At 41.9% G+C, this 20,056-nt stretch overlaps 1 protein-coding gene across 11 annotated transcripts in view; it reads right to left on the bottom strand.

Moving 5' to 3' along the window:
- Positions 1-20,056, bottom strand: part of LOC125464019 (membrane-associated phosphatidylinositol transfer protein 2) — a 427,235-nt gene that overhangs the window by 86,627 nt on the left and 320,552 nt on the right. For all 11 annotated transcript variants that reach the window (XM_059654853.1, XM_059654859.1, XM_059654857.1 and 8 more), the window contains 3 exons: positions 17,387-17,508; positions 11,989-12,222; positions 5,036-5,383 (listed from right to left, as the gene is read on the bottom strand). In XM_059654853.1, the coding sequence (XP_059510836.1) occupies positions 5,036-5,383; positions 11,989-12,222; positions 17,387-17,508 (704 nt within the window). The remainder of the gene's footprint in view (positions 1-5,035; positions 5,384-11,988; positions 12,223-17,386; positions 17,509-20,056) is intronic.

Here is a 20,056-nt window from a genome sequence, read left to right as displayed (position 1 = left end):
GTCATGTGTCCAGCACTAGCATTCCTGACGCCATTTCACCTTCCACTTCCAGATCCAGGAAGATTAGGTTTAACCTGGTGTGGAATCTTCTCCCCATTAGCAACTCTGCTGGAGCTGTCCCTATAGTTGTATGCAGGGTGGTCTGATAATACATGGATCCAGGACAGTTTGGTACCTAGTGAAGCTATAGGCTGTTTCTTTAAGCCTGCTTTCAAAGTTTGGACTGCTCTTTCTGCCAGACCAGTGGATGATGAAGGTATGGAGCTATACTTATATGTCAAATACCATTTGACTTCAGGAAATACTCAAATTCCCTGCTGGTAAACCATGGCCTATTATCTGTGGCCAAAACTTCTGGAAGTCCATGTATCGCAAGAGAGGCATGCAGTCTTATGTTATTATCCTGCGTTTGATGATTGAACTTTACACACGTCCAACCACTTTGAATGGGCATCCATAATGACCAAGAACATTGTCTATGCAGATCCTTTCATGGGCTCAATGTGTAATTGGGTCCAAGATTTACCTAGCCTATCCCATGAATGTCAGGGAGCTACTGACGGTAAATTTTGTCCTAGTTGGCACTCTGGGCACTACACCACCGACACAGCTATGCTAGCATCCAATTCTGGCCAGCAGACACAACATCTTGCTAATATCTTCATTTTGAAATCCCTGGATGACCCTGGTGGAGTTTAACCAGTAACCCGCAGCAACTTTTGCTCAGGACAATCACTCTTGCTCCCCACAATAATATACCATCTTCTACCGTGATCTGGTCTCTCCAAGTCAAAGAAAGTTTCAATTTTGGTTGTGATGACTCTTTGGTTTTCCCATCACCACCAGCTGCTTCAGTTTTGAATGCAGAAAGATCCGGTCCTGTCAAAGTATGATATTTTCAGCTATGACTGGAAGTGTGTTTATAAGATTACAGACACTTCCAATGACAGCACAACTGCATTGCATTGGTCAGTGGGAGGCGGCTCAACGCACCCCATTTGCTACTTGGCATCCTGGATCGTGTCCCAAATTGTAATTATTCACACTTAATATTAGAGCCCACTGCTGAATTCGGCCTGAAGCTATGGGTAGCTCTTCTTTAAGTGGAGCTAGCAGGCATTTGTGGTCGATTATTGTAACAAATTTATATCTGTAAAGGTATTGGTGGGCCTTCCTGGCTGCAAATACGAACACAAAACCTTCCTTCTCTATCTGGGCATCTTTATGTTCTGCATTAGCCTAAATCCTGGATGCATACACTATTGTGCGTTCCTCTCCATTGGGCCATCTATGAGCTAACACTAACCCGATGCTGTACATGAAGGCAATGAATATGAATGGCAGAGCTCACCTGGCATCACAGCGTGCCTTACAGGATGGTAGCTGTTTCGTCACTTCCCTGAAAGCTATGGTTTGGCTACACCACCATTTCCAAAGCTGACCCTTTATTAAAAGTTGCTGCAAAGCTGCCAGGATGGATGCCAGGTTATCAATGAGCCTTCTGTGATAATTCACCAACCCAAGGAAAGCTTTGGTACACACATGGGGACCAGGGCACCCTTTCATCGCACTCACTTGATTGTCCAATGGGTATAACTCGGTCTTACCAACTCTGTAACCCAGGTAGGTCACTTGAGGTACCTGGAACATGCATTTTTCCCTTATAAGGCAAACACCCACCTGGGAGAAATGTCTAAAGACTATGCCCAAGTTCCCTAAGTGCTCCTTATTGGTCTTCCCTGTTATTAGCACATCATCCAGTAAAAGTAGTGACCTGAGGCAGACCTTGTAAAATGTTCTCCGTTATCTACTGAAAAGTTGCACAGGCTGATGATACCCCAAATGGCAGTCTCCTATATTGGTACAAAGCTTCATGGCCATTAATTGTAGCAAACTTCTGCGGATCCTTATCTAACTGCAGTTGTAGGTAAGCACGGATCACGTCCAGCTTTGTGAACGACAGCACCCCTGCCGGTTTTGCATATAAATCCTCTATGTGAGGGACTGATTATTTATCCAGCTGTGAAAAAGTGGTTTACCATTTGTTTAAAATCCCCGCAAAGGCGAACCGACAGTCAGGCTTCACAATTGTTATGAGTGCTCTCATTCTGTGAGCTGGACCAGTTTGATGATTCCATCACTTTCCAGCCTCCTGATTTCTGCTTTTACTTTTGCCCATAAGGCAGATGACACTGGGCGGGTCTTGCAGAAACATGGTCTTGCTGCCTGGTCAACATGCAAAGTGGCCTTGGCTCCCTTGATATCCCTCGACCTTTCTGGAAAACCTTCCAGTATTTAATTAGGACTTCAATTCAGGCAGTCATCTCTCAATGAAAAGCGTTCAGCCAATCAAGGTGAATTAACCAACTTAGCCCTATCAAGGTTGGATCACACCTTTTACTATAATCAGTGGTAACTGAGCCTGCTGCTCATACAAGTGCTGAACCAAAGTTGTACCCTTAATCTATAAAGGTTCCCTGGTATAAATTCTCAGTCTAGCCAAGGCCTTGCACCAACTCAACGGCTAGAGTCTAGAGTGAATATTGTTAATGACCAATCAGTAAAATGGCCACAACGGTGTTGACTGTCATTAGAACAGGGTGAGCATTTAACCAAATGTTTATATTGATTGGTTTTGATTTGGATGATACTAAACAATTTAATTGTTCCAGATGCAGGTGGACTTTGCAGGCTGTGTACTCTCCTTGATGCTGGCCTCGGAGTTCTCTTACTCAATTTAAATCCAGTGGGACACATTTGCTGTCTGGAGTCCCCACATTGGCAGGAACTACAATGGCTTCCTGGCCTGAATACTGAAAAAAATGTTAATCGTTTGGCTGAGGCTTGGCTATATTTTTGGGTTTTGCTGTGGGCTGACCTAGAATTCCCCTGTTCAGGATATGTCCTAAGTGATGCCATGTAATTGCCTTCACCCAAGTGGTGTTTCCCCAAGCTCAGTCAGACTGGTGAGGGTGCCCACTTCCATCGGAATATCCTGCAACTCATAAGCTGCACTTGCTGCATTTTCCAATGACAAAGCCAGCAATAGCGCCTGTTTGAAGTCCAGTTGGGCTTCTGCTAGAAGCTGGTTTTGCACAGCTACATCATTAATCTCACAGACCAAGTGGTCTCTCAGCATCTGATTAAAGGTTAAACCAAAGTCACATGCCTCTACCAGTCATCTTAAACTCATCAAAAATGCTGACATAGGTTCCCTGGTTTGAACTGCCAATAGTGTCTCAGAATTAGATGAGGCTTGGGGTGTAATGTATCTTAACTAAATCAGTTAACTCTTGAAAGGTTTTAGTATCTGGTGCCTCTGGGAAAGTCAGGCTCTTAAAAACCAAAAAAAGCTGAGAGTGTCCATACAATGTCAGCAGAATTGCTCACTGCTTTTCATCTACCCCAATGTCATTTGCTTAGAAAAATAACTCATTCATTCCATGCTCTTCGGAAGGTCGATGTAGACTCAATGGGCTGAATGGCCTCTTCCTGCACTGTAGGAATTCTATGAATCAACATTCAGGAATGGTCCATTTCTACTTCTTTCAAACAAATATTATGTGGGATAAATACAAGGAAAATGGAGCACTGTTACTAACAGATTGAAAAATAATAGCACTGAATTTCAGGCAAACTTTAAAAATGAAGTTTCAGCATCATTAATATTTGAGAATGTTAACTGGATTTTCTTAAAAGAAAACCTCTCAATTGCAAAACAAATGAAAAGATGAAAAAAAGCATTTACAAAAATTCCAACGTTCTGAATTTTATACTCTTGCTGATGGAAGGGCAGAGACTATTTTGATGCATGGACAATGGTTGTCATGCCCTTTCCTCTAGGCTAAACTTTGGCTCTTTCAGTTACACCACTGGAATCAACACAATAATCTAGTGTCACATGCCTCAGCAAATACAGCTTTTCTGTCCAGCTGGCACTACAACAGGAGTTCAGCTCCACAGAAGCATGCATGCGCTGAAAGACACTAACTGGTAAGCTCATCTGATGGAGTAGTGAAACATATCAGAAATTCAGTTCGAAAGACCAATGGGAAACCCTCTGCTGTGGAACATTTGTTTAGCAAATGAATGTATTTGCACAATATCAAATATGAAGTGAGAAGAAAATAAATGTCATTATTGGGAAACTAATTTAATGATTGAAATTTGGCTTCGGGAGCTGAATCAATATAAATTAGTTTGTAATCAAAGGGCAGTGAACTCATCCTAGATTAAAATGAGATATACCACTTGGGACTGGATGATAGAGCCAGCTGAGGGATTGAGTGAGCTGCATTATGTAATCTTTAGCTGTTCAATATTCTATTCATACTTCCAGCTTGAAATTACACTATTAAATAAATATTAAAACTCATTTTGACAGGTAGATACAAGTTTATTCAAATAAGTGAACAGAAACAGCGAGGTCCTTGGGCAATGAACAGAAAAGGACAAATTCTCATTCTGTGCAGCTATCCAGTATTTTCTGTTGGAGTCATGTACGTGGATGTTTTGCAGAAGTAGGAGAGATTTGGCTGTGGTACCCTATGTGGATTAAACATTGTATCGACTCACACATGAAGAGTGCCATTTCGCTGAAATGCTCCAAGGGCACTGATAACTGACAGCTGCAGAGTCACTAGCCCAGTAAACAGTCAATGCTTTTAAAATGGAAGTCGATGGGATATCATCGGAGAAACGTTATAAAGTAAAAACAAGATGACAAAGGAAAAAAGACAGACAGACTTGTGTTTGCAGAAAACCATTCATGACTGTCTGGAATAGTCAAAGTCATCCTTGTGATGAGAAATATGGTCACTATTGTAAATAGGAATAGGGTAGGAAACAGGATAGTCAACTTGTGCACAGTAAGCTTCTGCAAACTACAATGTGTGAAACAATATTGGATTCAAAAATAAATATTCGCCATAATTATCTTGCACGTATGATGAAAAGACAGAAAGCAGGGAGAAAGTGAGTTTTTAATGGAAAGGAAGCCTTGAGAAAACCGTAAGCATGAGTTCCCAGATCCTACCTCCTCTCTTTGAAGAACGTGATGATTTGGATGATGTGGACCACTGTTTTGTTAGTGATCTTTCCGTTAACGAGTCACTGTAGTCCTTCACATTGGCACTGTCAGGCTCTGGGCTGATGAGAGAATTGCTGATGTCATGATCTCTTTCATTGGAGGAATGAGTTGGACCAGTTTGCTCGGGCTCACTGTTGTTTAAATTGAACTGTGCCATGAACTGGGCCATTTTCTGAGCCAGCATGAGTTGTGTTTCACGCTCCAGTCGCCGGATATCCTCCATGGTCAGGCCATACCATTCATCCTGCCAACACCATGCTTGGCGGTGGGCTCTCAGCATGACTTTTCTTAAACCTGCAATACACCGATAAATTTAAGCGAATCAGGTATGTGCATCTAAATGGGTTTGAAGGGATTTAAACTACGACGTGGAAAGGAAAGATTTGATGAGACAAAGACAAGACAGTACAAACAGACAAACATTAATTTTCTACCGATCATTGTCCGTTGAGCAAGGGCTTAAAACCAAGCCACTTAACTACCTATGTTTCATGTACAACTCGAGGGGAGAAGCCAGGGCCTTTGGTGTTCAGGTGGCTCCAAGATCACAGAGATAACAGGTCCTCAAAAGCAAACTCATCCCATCAAAGCTGAGAGTCTTTTTTAAAAATTCTTAGATGGAAATGTGAGCATCACTGGCAAGGATAGCATTTGTTACCCATCCCGAACAGCCCTTGAATGGAATGTCTTTTTAGGGCTTTTCAAAGGGCAGATAAGCATCAACCACATTTCTGTGGATCTGGAGACACATACAGGCCATATCAGGCAAGGACAGCAGATTACATTCCACAAAGGACACCAGTCAAGAATTGGGCACTTATAATGATCAAAATGGTTGCTAGTTTACAGTAGATCAACTTTTTTTTAAAAAGTTTCAGATTTTATTGAATTCAAAGTTCACTATCTGCTGTAATGGGATTTAAACCCATGTGTTCAGAAAATTAGCCTTGAGCTCTGGATTACCAGTCTAATGACATTCGATGGCAGCGCAGTAGGGCTCATGTTCTGGACCGCTATTCAGCCCCTCCCTACAGCTCAAGCCATCCAACACTGGCAACATGTCAAATGAGACCAGTGTGGATCTCGTGGCAGTGTTGAGTTAGCCCAGTACAGACTTCATGATGGAGTTGAGTCAGCCCCTAAATACTTTTCTGCAGCTAGCACAGGACTAGACATGGAAATCAGCAGCTGCTAATGTTGGCACAGGCAATGTCAGCGGCGAAAAATGGCACCCGAGGATCGGCAACTTTGTCATTGGTTGAGTCCAGGGTTGGTAGTGGCACAGGGGCATCACAGCAACATCATGGAAGTCAATCCAGCAGTGAGAGATGCAACTCTGATGTTGGCTAGTCTGGTGCAGGCAGCAGGACAGTAGGGAGGCAGGGACAGAGCAGAATTGCCTCCAGCCACTTGAACATTGGTTGGGTCCAGTGCAGGTAGCGGCACAGGCGTCATTGACAACAAGCTTGCTCAAGGCTAATGGATTCTCTTTAAACTATATCCTTTTCTCATTCTTAAAGCTACCCAAACCCAGAATGGTGCCAGATTGTAACAACAGCAGAAAAGCTTTTCATTGTATTTTCCTAATTTTCTCATTGTGACAATAAAATCATAAACATATGCTGGTGCAGCAGTTAGTGAAGAAGACAAATGACATGTCGGCCTACATTTAAAGTAGATTCAAATACAAGATCAGAGATAATGGGAACTGCAGATGCTGGAGATTCCAAGATAATAAAATGTGAGGCTGGATGAACACAGCAGGCCAAGCAGCATCTCAGGAGCACAAAAGCTGACGTTTCGGGCCTAGACCCTTCATCAGAGAGGGGGATGGGGGGAGGGAACTGGAATAAATAGGGAGAGAGGGGGAGGCGGACTGAAGATGGAGAGTAAAGAAGATAGGTGGAGAGGGTGTAGGTGGGGAGGTAGGGAGGGGATAGGTCAGTCCAGGGAAGACGGACAGGTCAAGGAGGTGGGATGAGGTTAGTAGGTAGCTGGGGGTGCGGCTTGGGGTGGGAGGAAGGGATGGGTGGGAGGAAGAACCGGTTAGGGAGGCAGAGACAGGTTGGACTGGTTTTGGGATGCAGTGGGTGGGGGGGAAGAGCTGGGCTGGTTGTGTGGTGCAGTGGGGGGAGGGGATGAACTGGGCTGGTTTAGGGATGCAGTGGGGGAAGGGGAGATTTTGAAATCTCCCCTTCCCCCACTGCATCCCTAAACCAGCCCAGTTCATCCCCTCCCCCCACTGCACCACACAACCAGCCCAGCTCTTCCCCCCCACCCACTGCATCCCAAAACCAGTCCAACCTGTCTCTGCCTCCCTAACCGGTTCTTCCTCCCACCCCAAGCCGCACCCCCAGCTACCTACTAACCTCATCCCACCTCCTTGACCTGTCCGTCTTCCCTGGACTGACCTATCCCCTCCCCACCTACACCCTCTCCACCTATCTTCTTTACTCTCCATCTTCGGTCCGCCTCCCCCTCTCTCCCTATTTATTCCAGTTCCCTCCCCCCATCCCCCTCTCTGATGAAGGGTCTAGGCCCGAAACGTCAGCTTTTGTGCTCCTGAGATGCTGCTTGGCCTGCTGTGTTCATCCAGCCTCACATTTTATTATCTCAAATACAAGATCAGGCAGGTCTTGCTGTAATCATACAGGGCATTGGTGAGACCACACCTGGAGCACCGCATGCAGTTTGGGTTCTCCTTGTCTGAAGGAGGATGTTCTGGCTGGGGGAGGGGGGAAGAGAGGGTAGTGTAGCAAAGGTTTAGCAGACTGATTCCTAGGATGGCTGCACTGTTGTGTGAAGACAGACAGCATCGATCAGGACAATATTCAGTGCAGTTAAGTAGAATGAGATAGGGGATAGCTCACAGAAACCTTTAAATTCTAATAGGACTAGACACAGGAAATACAGGAAGGATATTTCTGATGACTGGGGAGTCAAAAATCAGGATCACAGTCGAAGGATATAGGACTTATCATTTAATAATGAGATGAGGAAGAAATTCTTTACTCAGAGCAGTGAGCCTGTGGAATTCTCTGCCACAAAGCTATTGAAGTCAAGACATTGAATGTTTTTAACAGGGAGTTAAGACTTAGTTCTTGGGACTAAGGGACTAAAGGTTATGGGGAGAAAGCAGAAACAGGGCATCAAGGTGAATGCTTAACCATGGTCATATTGCATCATGAAGCAGTTTCAAAAACGGCCAAACGCACTTCTGCATTTATTTTCTACGTTACACGATGCCACCACCTCCCCTGCAGTATACCAAGGCATGTACAACCGACATATCGTTAGGCAGGAATTTACTCCACATGATTTCCACTGAATCTCTAACTAATGGATGGCTTGTTTGGGCCAGATATACAGCAGATTCCCACCAGTGGCCTTCACCAGTGATGCTGTTACTTTAATTTGTTAAATTCCAGAATGCTGAGAAGTCCCAGGGTCACTCAGCGCAGAAACAGGCCCTTCAGTCCAACTAGTCCATACTGACCATAATCCTAAAATAAACTAGTTCCACCTGCGTGTGCCTGGCCCATACCCTTTCAAACATTTCCTATTCATGTACTTATCCAAATGTCTTTTAAACATTGTAACTGTAGCCATACTTCCTGAGGGAGTTCATTCCACATGTGAATCACCCTCCTGAGGAAGTGGTGGATGTGAGCACAATTACAATGTTTAAAAGGCATTTGCACAAATACATGAATAGGAAAGGTTTGGAGAATATAGGCTCAGCGCAGGCATGTGAGACTAGTTTCGTATGGGATTATGTTCGGCATGGACTGCTTGGACCAAAGGGTCTGTTTCTGTGCTGTATGACCCTATGGTTCTATATTTCACCAAATGGAATTCAAAACTCAATGTGCAAACTCCTTTGGATAAAACAGATAGACAAACTCATTTTGATTTTTTGTGGAAAGTGTAAAGTTCCACATCAGGCAAACAAAAACCCCACGTACGTGGTTTTCTCCGCAACTTGGTTTATACAATTATCTTTCCCAAGTGACAGACATGAGGCTAACCAAAAAAAACCTGCACATTCCGTTTCTGTATTGTTATGTAATAGATAATGACAATTTTAATCACTAACAAAATACTTCAGCAAATTATACGAAAAGGAGAGGTGATGGTTCATGAACAAAATTATCCTCATTTATTCAATTGTTCACAAGCCTATTACCTTATTGATGATAATAGAATAGAACAGAAATTTATCATCATGTGTACTTTTACATGAAAATCACAGTAAAAAATTTTATGTCATCCCGCCAGTGCCTACATCAATGACATATACTACAATTACAGACAAGCTATCATCATCCACACACAACTCATCCACACCCTACCTTTATTTCAAAAAACTCAACCACACAGTTTTTGAGAAGAATTGTAGCTTGGGTTGTGGATGGGGTTGTAGACTTGCTCACTGATTTGGTGTATTTGATTGCAGACCTTTTGTCACCCTGTTAGGTAACACTCTCAGTGCACCTTCGGTGAAGTGTTGGTGTTCTGTCCCGCTTGTTATTTATATGTCTCAGTTTGCTGGGGTGGTTGGCATTGCTTCCGGTTCTGTTTCTCAGTGGTTGGTATATTGGGCCCAGTTCAGTGTGTTGGTTGACTGAGTTCCGCTTGGAATGCCAGGCCTCCGGGAATTCCCTGACATGTCTCTCTTTGGCTTGAGGTATTACAGATGTGTTGTCCCAGTTGAATTTGTGTCCTTCTTTCTCTGTGTATTGAGACCAGTGAGAACTGGTCGTGTCTCTTCGTGGCTAGATGGTGTTCACGTATCTTGTCAGTTTTTTTCCAGTTTGGCCTATGTAATTTTTTTTTTACTTTTAGTGCCTGTGTGTGTGTGTGGACATCCCGAGAATGTGAAAACATGAATGTTCCTTATCTCTTCTCTTGATGGTACACAAGTTGGGTTGGCTCCAATTTGTTCCTAGTCATCCTCTGTCTGAGCATACAACTAGCTTCAAATACCATATTATTTAAAAGCATCGAATGATAGATGGTAATAGAAATGGGGCAAATGCCACTTTACTGCATTGGGAACAACTTTTTCTGAAATTGGGGCTTGGGTATATTATTGAAGGAGGGTTACCTTAACTCTAGTTACATCAAAACTTGTAGAATGAAAGCTGACATTGGATTGCTGAAATGTATAGTGTTCTGCTCTCCAGCACTCAATTCGCACAAATTAAATATGGAAGTGCACAGTTATGATCTGATTGAAATCACTGGCATATGATATCTCTTCACTGTCTCCTTCTGTTCTTTCAGGACTGGTTAATTAATAGCGAGAGCTTGCTTCCAAAATTGAAAAGGCATGACACTGAGATGCTGGAGAACTGAAACAAATACAGATTGCTGCAGAAACTCAGCAGGGCTGTGGAAACAGAAATGGAGTTGATGTTTTTAGTCTGCTATGAATCCTCTTCAGGACGCCAGGAATCCTTAAAACCCTTGCCTAACAAAGATCTATCAACAACTTTTCAAAAAAGAGTTCCAGGCTTCCACCACCATTATGTGGAAAAAAATGTTTTTGGCTTTGTTCCTGTTGGCCTTGCTCTAACTTTTGTCTGCTTATTATGGGCTTCCCACACTCCAGAAAATAGTTTCTCTCTACTTACCCTAACAAACATTTTCATCATTTTAGACACATCAATTCAGGGAAGCAGAAGTTTAATGGTAACATCGCTGTACTACTGATCTAGAATCCCCAAGTTCATATTCTGAGGGTGTGAAAACCCACCAAGGCAGATGAAGTTTGAATTCAATGAAAATAATCTGGAACTAAAATACCAGTCTAATGGACTCCATGTGACCACTGCCCATTGCTGTAAAAACCCATCTGGTTCACTCATATCCCCGAGGGAGGTAGTTCTATCATCCTTGCCTAGTTTGGCCTTAATGTGATTCATGATGGCTCTCAGCTGCCTCTGGGCAATTAGTAGTGGGCAATAAATGCTGGCCAAGCCAGCTGAGGTCCACACTCCATTAATGAATATTTTAAAAATTAGATCATCCTTTAAGTTTCTGTATGTCTTCATCTGTTCAGTCAGATAAGGGATTTGTCCATATTCCATAGAATTCTGCTCCCATAAAAGCTCATGTGGCAGGATGTGAAGAAGAGATTGAGCATCACAACCAAGCTACTTGGGAAGAAGAACATGAAAGATTTTGTTAAGGATTTGTTGGAGTATGATTCATCCAATTGTTGGGAGTTCTTTAGGGGAATGCCACTAACTTGAACTTCAAATTTTATTAATAATCAAAGTTAAAGTCAAACAGGCCCATTGCTCCTCTTCAACATAAAGAATTGCAGTCTTCAGGTCAAGCTGGTATGTTAGAGCTCCAATCAATAGAACATATTTCCATGTTCAAAACTCACAGCGCATGCAAATCCCATAAAATTACTCAAAATAAACTGTTTTTGCCAGTTTAGGTTTACATAGCAAACTAATATTTGCATGAAAATATTTGAACAGGACAGACAAGAAGAAGGTGGCGTGCAAACTAATTTCAAAGTAACTAGCTGTGTTCCTTTCTCAGAGTGGGATGCAGAAGCCATTTACATGCAATGTATAGTTTTGCCGCTAAATTATATGCTGTGTTCCCTTCGGCAGCACATTAAGTCAATATGTCATCCAAAATGTTAAAACACTAAGTTTAACCTTGAAGCCTAACTGTTCAACGGTCTATATTGTGATAAATTCTTCATAAATGACTTTTATTGTTTACATATCAAGTTGGTAACCAGTACAAATAATTCTCATTTTGTCATCTTTCGTTGCCAGACTTGAAAACACTAGACACTAAATTCATTTAATCAATTTCATGATAGCATTTAATGGAAAAACACAAGTGCGTAAGTTGAAATAACCCATACTTACCCACATCATGGATGAATCGCTCTATTTTGGACTGCATTCCCCAGTATCGAAACTCTACTTTACAGAGTTTGTACGCACACATAATTGGCATTTTTCCGGGCTTATTCTTGCATTCGTGTATCCAGTTATCAGATAGAGGCCCCCTTCCTGTCTTGAAAGACTTGTACAATTTAGGGTCCTCTTCTGTTTTGTATTCATTAGGTGGAATGGGGTCTTTGACAATATCAATCAGATCTAGAACACACAGACACAGGTGCCATTTTTATTTCAAACGAAGCATAGAAGGGACGAATATTTAAACCCAAAACCCGAAAAGGAAAATTAGCCCCAATTAACATAATGCTAATTGTCATTTCTAATACAAGAGCAATTTAAGAAATAGACTTGCATAAATTCTCCCTGGTTCTTACTCCATTTGCAATCTGCAGACAAAAACTGAAAGAACTGAGGATGCTGTAAATCAGGGAAAAAAAAGTTGCTGGAAAAGCTCAGCAGGTCTGGCAGCATCTGCAAAGGCAAAAACAGTATTAACATTTTAACAGTTAACTGTCTGAGGAAAGGTCACTAGGCCCAAAATATTAACTCTATTTTTTTCATACAACATGTCCCAGCCTGTCTGTATAACTGAAATCTTCCATTCCTAGTAACGTCCTGGGAATTTTTTTCTCTCCAATTTAATAAAATCTTTCCCATAGCAGGGTGACCAGAATTGTACACATACTCCAAAAGAAATGGGCAGCACGGTGTCTCAGTGATTAGCACTGCAGCCTCACAGCGCTAGGGACCCGGATTCGATTCCAGCCTTGGGTAACTGTCTGTGCAGAGTTTGCACATTCTCCCCGTGTCTGTGTGGGTTTCCTCCAGGTTCTCTGGTTTCCTCCCACAGACCAAAGATGTGCAGACTAGGTGGACTGGCCATGCTAAATTGCCCGTAGAGTTCAGGGGTATGTGGGTTATAGGGGAATGGGGATGGGTTCGGGTGGGATGCTTCAAGGAGCGGTGTGGACTTGTTGGGCCGAAGGGCCTGTTTCCACACTGTAGGGAATCTAAAAAAAAAGTGGCTTCAAAGTTCTGTACAACTGCAACATGACATCCCAACTCCTGTACTCAATGGTCTGAGCAACAAAGGCAAGAGTGCAAAACGCCTTCTTAACCACCCAGTTTACCTCTGACACAACGTCCAAATAACCATGTACCTGAACCACAGGTCTCTGTTCCACAACACTCCCCAGTGCCCAACCATTAACTGTCTAAGTCCTGCCCTTGTTTGTCTTACCAAAATACAACACCTTACATTTATCTAAATTAAACACCATCTACCACTCCTCAGCCCATTGGCCCAAGTGATCAAGATCTCCTTGTAATCTTCAATAACTGTCATCACTGTCCACTACAGTAACGACTTTGATGTCATCTGCAAACTTACTAACCATGCTTCCTAAATTCTCATCCAAATAGTTTATGTAAATAACAAACAACAGCGGACCCAGCACCAATCTCTACGGAACATTGCTGATCACAGGCATCCAGTCGGAGACACGACACAACACTCCACCACCACCCTCTGTCTCCTACCATCAAACCAATTTTGTATCCAATTGACAAGGTCACCTGGACTGCCACGTGATTTAACTCTACCAACCAGTTTATCATGCGAACCTTGTCAAAGGCTTTATTAAAGTCCATGTAGACAATGTCTACTGCACTGCCCTCATCTATTTTCTTGATCCCGTCCATAAAATAACTCTATCAAGTTTCTGAGACATGACTTCCCATGCACAAAGCCTTGATGACTAACCCTGAGCAGTCCTTGTGCCTCCAAACATGTGTAAATCCTACCTCTCAGAGCCCCCTCAAACAATGTGATCACCACTGATGTTAGAGTCATTGGTCTATAGCTCCCAAACTTCTCCTTGAAACCTTTCTTAAACCTTTCTTGCACTTCAGAAAAAAGATTACAGGCATGGACTATTTTCTAAACAGTGAGAAAATTCGTAAAGCAGAAGTACAAAGGGATCTGGGAGTGTTGGTCCAGGATTCTCTAAAGGTTAACTTGCAGGTAGAGTCTGCGATTAAGAAAACGAATGTAATGTTGTTTATCTCAAGAGGGTTGGAATATAAAAGCAGTGATGTGCTTCTGAGACTTTATAAAGCTCTAGTTAGGCCCCATTTGGAATACTGTGTCCAATTTTGGGCCCCACACCTCAGGAAGGACATACTTGCGCTGGAACGTGTCCAGCAGAGATTCACAGGGATGATCCCTGGAATGGTAGGTTTAACGTGCGATGAACGGCTCAGGATCCTGGGACTGTACTCATTAGAGTTTAGAAGGATGAGGGGAGATCTAATAGAAACTTAGAAGATAAAGTATGGTTTAGAAGGGGTGGACGCTAGGAAGTTGTTTCCGTTAGGCGGGGAGGCGAGGACCCGTAGGCACAGCCTTAGAATTAGAGGGGGTAAATTTAAAATGGAAGTGAGGAGACATTTCTTCACCCAGAGAGTGGTGGGCCTGTGGAATTCATTGCCACGGTCACAGTGGAGGCCGGGACGTTAAATGTCTTCAAGGCAGAGATCAATAAATTCTTGATCTCACAAGGAATCAAGGCCAAGAGGACAGTGCAGGGAAGTGGAGTTGAAATGCCTATCAGCCATGATTAAATGGCAGAGTGGACTCGATGGGCCGAATGGCCTTACTTCCACTCCTATGTCTTATGGTCTTAAATAAAGGCACAACATTAGCCACCCTCCAGGCATCCGGCACCTCACCCCTGGCTGTACAGTTTAACAACTCTGGTGTACAGCAGCTATCTTTCTGTTATGATGCATTTCAAATTTCATACACTTCTCGAACTGAACCAATGTTTCAGTCCAAGTATCTCTATGATTTAATCAGACATAAACATGAATGTACCTGAATAATGCTGTATATTGTAAATCTTAATGGATTTATAAATGTCACGTACTCCACAGGATTGAAACTCAAAGTGGTGCCATTAGTGACACAAACAATGAATTTTTGATAAGACTGTTGGTTTATAATAGTTACAATTGGTTAATGAAATATTACATCAAGAAATTGCTCAAACACAAAATCATCTTTAAAACTAATATGTCACTACTGTAAAACTAATATTTCTTTGCAGAGGTCTCGCTGAGTTTCGTTGCTATTGACATTTTGTAATTAACCTGTTCACAGATGTTATGATACACCTCTGGAGCACTTGAACCCAGGATTTCTGGCCCAGAGGTAGGGACAATACCACTGTTCCACAAGAGTCCTTTAGTTTTGCTGGTGCATTCAAAAAGACACAATACATGAAACATATGCACAAATTAATAGTTATGGGCAAGAAACTTTGCCCTAGCTATGTACCAACACACAACGTTGAGAATGTGGATACAGGGAGTATATGTTTAGCCATGTTTGTTTTAGAGTTGTCACGCTTTAACTTCACTAAGTTATTGCCGCTTAACAGGGCAGGCTGACTACTACTGCCCCCTGGACTCAGCCAGCCGAGGTTGAGCCATCTGACAGAGCTTGCCAGCCCCCATTCCCTTCCCGGCCTCCGCGGGTGGTGGCCATGGCTAAAAGTGCAGCACAATGAACGGAACCAAGCGGTCAGATCAACGTAGAGGAATTGTCAAGCTCTACCCAGACCAGTCGGTCATCACCTTCCACACTCCGCCCTGGCAGAATTCCAGCAGATGCCCCACCAACCGGGAGCTACAACCTGCCACAAGTACCCCAGCAGCATTGGTTATTATCACAGAGGGAGAAGAGAGAGAGAGAGAGAGAGAGAGAGAGAGAGAGAGAGAGAGAAGGTTTGAGGAAGGGGGGTGGTGTGGTGGTGGTAGGAAATGCCAGAGGGATCAGCTGTAAACAACACACCACTGGCTACTGAGAGGAAGGCCAAGAGCAGCAGCCCCTCCAAGTAGCAGTCTGAGTGGAGTCTAGAGGTGACAACAACCAGTGAGAAGGAGCACCATAGACCCTCACAACAGCAGCAGCAGGAAGTCGCCAGGATCAAGAGATGGCCACAACAGGTTATCTGAAGCCTAATCAGCAAAGGCCCACTCTCACTCTAATCTTGGAGGGTCCACTACAGCAGGTAGTTATAAGCAGAATGTTGCATTTTTCTTCCATACTTTTAAATTTAGTTTATATTTGCAGCTATTTTATTTACTATTATTGTACTCAGATATTTAAAGTGCTGTATTCAACTTAGAGGGTAGAGGTTTAACATTTAATGCTTTTCTCTGCTAAAGACAGAAATCTCTAAATAGACCATACTGCCAAAAAAATGCATTTTTGCTCAGCTGGAATAAGGCAGAAAAAGTGGTAAACATTTCCAACGCCTTAGAACATGAGAATGTACTATATATATTTTGTTCAATAATCCTTTAACAAAATACTTTGTTACTGTTTATATTTACTTATAATGCTGAGTAATTTAAAGTGCTTTTCAAGTAACTGCCATTCTCCACAGCTTGAGTACAAATATCCACGTTGACATTTCTTACAGTAACCGAGGGAACGCTGAATTGTTGGAGGTGATGTTCTTCAGATGAAATGTTAAACCAACGCCTTACACTCCTCTCAGATGGTTGTACAGAATGCATTATACTATCCTGAACAGCAAGGGAATTATCCTGGACAATATCTGTCTATTAAATCAACATCACAGGAAACAGGTCATCTGATCAATTTCACATTTCTGTTTGTGGGAGTTTGCTGTTGTGAAAATTAGCTACAGCATTTTCTACATGACAACAATGACTGCATTTCCAAAAGTGCTTTATTGTTTGTAATGGTCTAAGACATCCAATTCTCACGTAAAGTGCTATATAAATGCAAGTCTTTCTTTTATATTATTTTCATAACACATTCATTAGAAATTTCCAAAGGGATGGAAAGTGAATTGTTAATGTATTAACATCTTTATTCAAGAAAACATTTAATAAAATTCTTTCCTCAATAGCACGCGGCCTTCTGTGGGTTTGGCAATCTGTATTCATAGCGGCAGCAACTCACTGAAAACAAGATGTACACCCAGAGTCGGGAACCACATATTGGTAACAAACTCTTTCTCATTCAAATTGTTGTGTGCCACCCCAGCTTTGCACTTAACGCAGCAGCACAGCCTAAGACAAGCAAACTTCAACTAGAACAAACAAAAGAAGTTTCAAGCCCCTCACTAGCAAACCGGGATCCAGCTACTCAACAATGAGATCTCATTATGAAGTTCTTCAATATGTATATTGCATTAAATCATTTAATGAAAGTAATACAATGGCTGTGTAAATTTTGCTTGACATCTTACTTTAATTCTATTTTCCATAACCAAAAGTTTAATGATGGAACCGTATTTTTAAAAGTCACAGAAAACAAATACTGTACCAATCATCCTCTGTCTTTTTTCAGCAGTTGAAAGGTTAAATACGTTGGCCTGTTCACCTGAATCAGGTTTATAATATGTTTCAATATCAATGGAAAACTTCTCCACAAAGGGGCAAGTGTATCTGCAAAAAAGTAGTACAACAATGCACAATAATTTCTGCAAAGCAAAACTTTATCTTCAAATCATAAATAGCATTCCTGTAGGAGCAAGGTTTACATTGAAGCAGCTAGGGGACACAATTAGCTATTCCCAAGAGTTAATCACTTTAAACAAAAGTTTGAGAGTCTAATTGCAGCATGTGGGTTAGATTATGATTAGCGTATGGTTTGTAATTTTGAGCACTCCGTTACAGAGAAGATCTGAAAGATCTGGTGCATCCAGAAAAAAAGATTACTAAAATGACGCTGAAGATGCGAACTTCAACAAAGATAGAAATCAGGAGCAGGACTTGGCCCCTCAAGCCTGCTCCACTATTCAATAAAATGGTGGGTGATCTGGTCACTGCACATTCCTGCCAATCCTCAATATCTACAACCCCTTCCTTACCCAGAAATCTATTCACCTCTGCCTAAAAAAGATTCAACGACTCTGCCTCCATTGCCTTTTGAGGAAGACAGTTACATCTGCTTGGCCTGCTGTGTTCATCCAGCTCTACACCTTGTTATCTCGGATTGTCCAGCATCTGCAGTTCCCATTGTCTCAGTTACATTTTTAAGGACAGATTTGAGATACTGCAATGGCTCACACTGAAACACATGTTAAAAATAGATACAAAAAGAGATTTTTGAAGTTAGAGATATGATGAAGAAAGACTTGATTCTGTTTTTTGTGTCAATGACAAATTTAAAATGATCAGAGGGAGTTAGAAGGAATTTCTGTACACAGCAGCTTGCTGGCGTTGGAATATTTTACCACAGTAGTGGCGAGGCAGTGGTCACTGGAACTTCTGGGGAATAGAGGATAAATATTTTAAATAACAGGAGATAAAGGGCATTTGGGAGATGGCAGGGCAGCAGGCTAAATTTTTGAACTGGTATAGCAGAGTTGGCACAGTCACAGTTGGACAAATGGGCTTCTGTGCAGTGTTTCCTGTATCCAAATCCAGGTTGTCCAGTGGATAGAACATTAAAGCTTTCAGGCTTTTACAAAACTTCTTTCGAATAAAAATATTCAAATCTTTTGCAAACAATACGCGTAGTTTACAAGTATAAATCAGCTTACTCCATCATTACATTGCAATCTCAGAAGAACAGAGATAACATTCAGCAAATTTCAATATTGCCAGAGAGACAGATATGATAGATTAATATTGTAGTAACCGCAATTAATTGTGTTTGGATAAATGTCTTTCTTGAATAAGGTTATGACTGCAGGCATAAAATCAGTTCTGTAAATGAGGATTTAGAGTAATGGAAAATGTAGTTTGTTGCAGCGTACTGTCAGATTCATTATAAATAAAGAGTAAATGATGGTTGGAGTGTAATGAAAGATGTTATCAAGAACAATTATTAAAGATCGACAATAAATATTACCTTACCCTCAGTGTTGCTTACATTTCACATCACCATATTACAATCCATCACAATAACATCCTACAGTTCACCATATCTGGATAATTAACCAATTGAGAGTAATATGGCCAAGCAGTGAGGGTTGCTACATCACGCTGAGAACTCGCATACCACTTCATGCAGAAGTACAACCAGCAGCGCATGCTACTTGCTGGCAAGAAATCCAGCTAAAAGCTTCAAAATATATTGCGGCGCTATTACAACAAACTAGTGTTTCAACTCAGGAAAGACAGAACATTTCACATTGATCCATGGCCAACATGTTCTAATGATGAGGGGCTTCAGTTATATGGAAAGATTTGACTTGCCTAAATAATTGTCTTTAGAAATGAGAAGATTGAAAGGAGGTACGTTGAAGGGATTAAAAACCATGAAGAATCTAAAGGGATTAGCTGGAGAGAAACTACTCCCTTTAGTAGAAGGATCACAAACCAGAGAAAACTAATATGAGGTGAATGGCAAAAGAACCAACAGCAACATGAGAAAAACATTTTTATGAAATGAATGATTATGATCTGAAATGCAATGTCTGAGAATATGGTAGAAGCAGAATCATTCAAAACTGTTAAAATTTGGAGGACTGTGAGAAAAGGGCTGAGCAAGTGAACTAGCTGTGTTTCTCTTGGAGAGACAGCACAGACATGTTGACAGAAATAGCCAGTGCCCTACTGCCCCAACAATTTATCTCAGAGGACTCCCTCAAAATTTAAGTAGTTTTAACTTTGACTATCAACCTCAACAGCACCCTTCTCTCTCAAAGGGGCTGGAGAGGCTCTAGAAATGCCAGTCCTGTGAGTAAGCCAAATGCCACTGAGAATCAGCATACCATCTGCAGGGGAGCCCAGAAGTGGCTCACTCGGAGGAGACTTCCTGGAGAAAACTTCCCCAGTCTGGCTTTTGGTAAGTGCAGGTCCAGAATTTCCACCCAGTCCCAATGTAAGGGACTGTCATCTCAGGAAAGGTTGAGTAGATCAGTTACGTACCAATTGGCTGAAGACACAGAAGAACAGTAAAACAAACATGTGAACCAAAGATTAGTGACAAAAATGTGTAGGTTCCAGTTCTTGAGATACAGGAAACCTTACTGGGGAATGTGGG

This window comes from Stegostoma tigrinum, chromosome 26 (assembly GCF_030684315.1).
Source record: "Stegostoma tigrinum isolate sSteTig4 chromosome 26, sSteTig4.hap1, whole genome shotgun sequence".
In the NCBI taxonomy this organism is placed as follows: domain Eukaryota; kingdom Metazoa; phylum Chordata; class Chondrichthyes; order Orectolobiformes; family Stegostomatidae; genus Stegostoma; species Stegostoma tigrinum.
The sequence above is the reverse complement of the archived record's forward strand: the minus strand, read 5'-3'. Positions and strand labels throughout refer to the sequence as shown.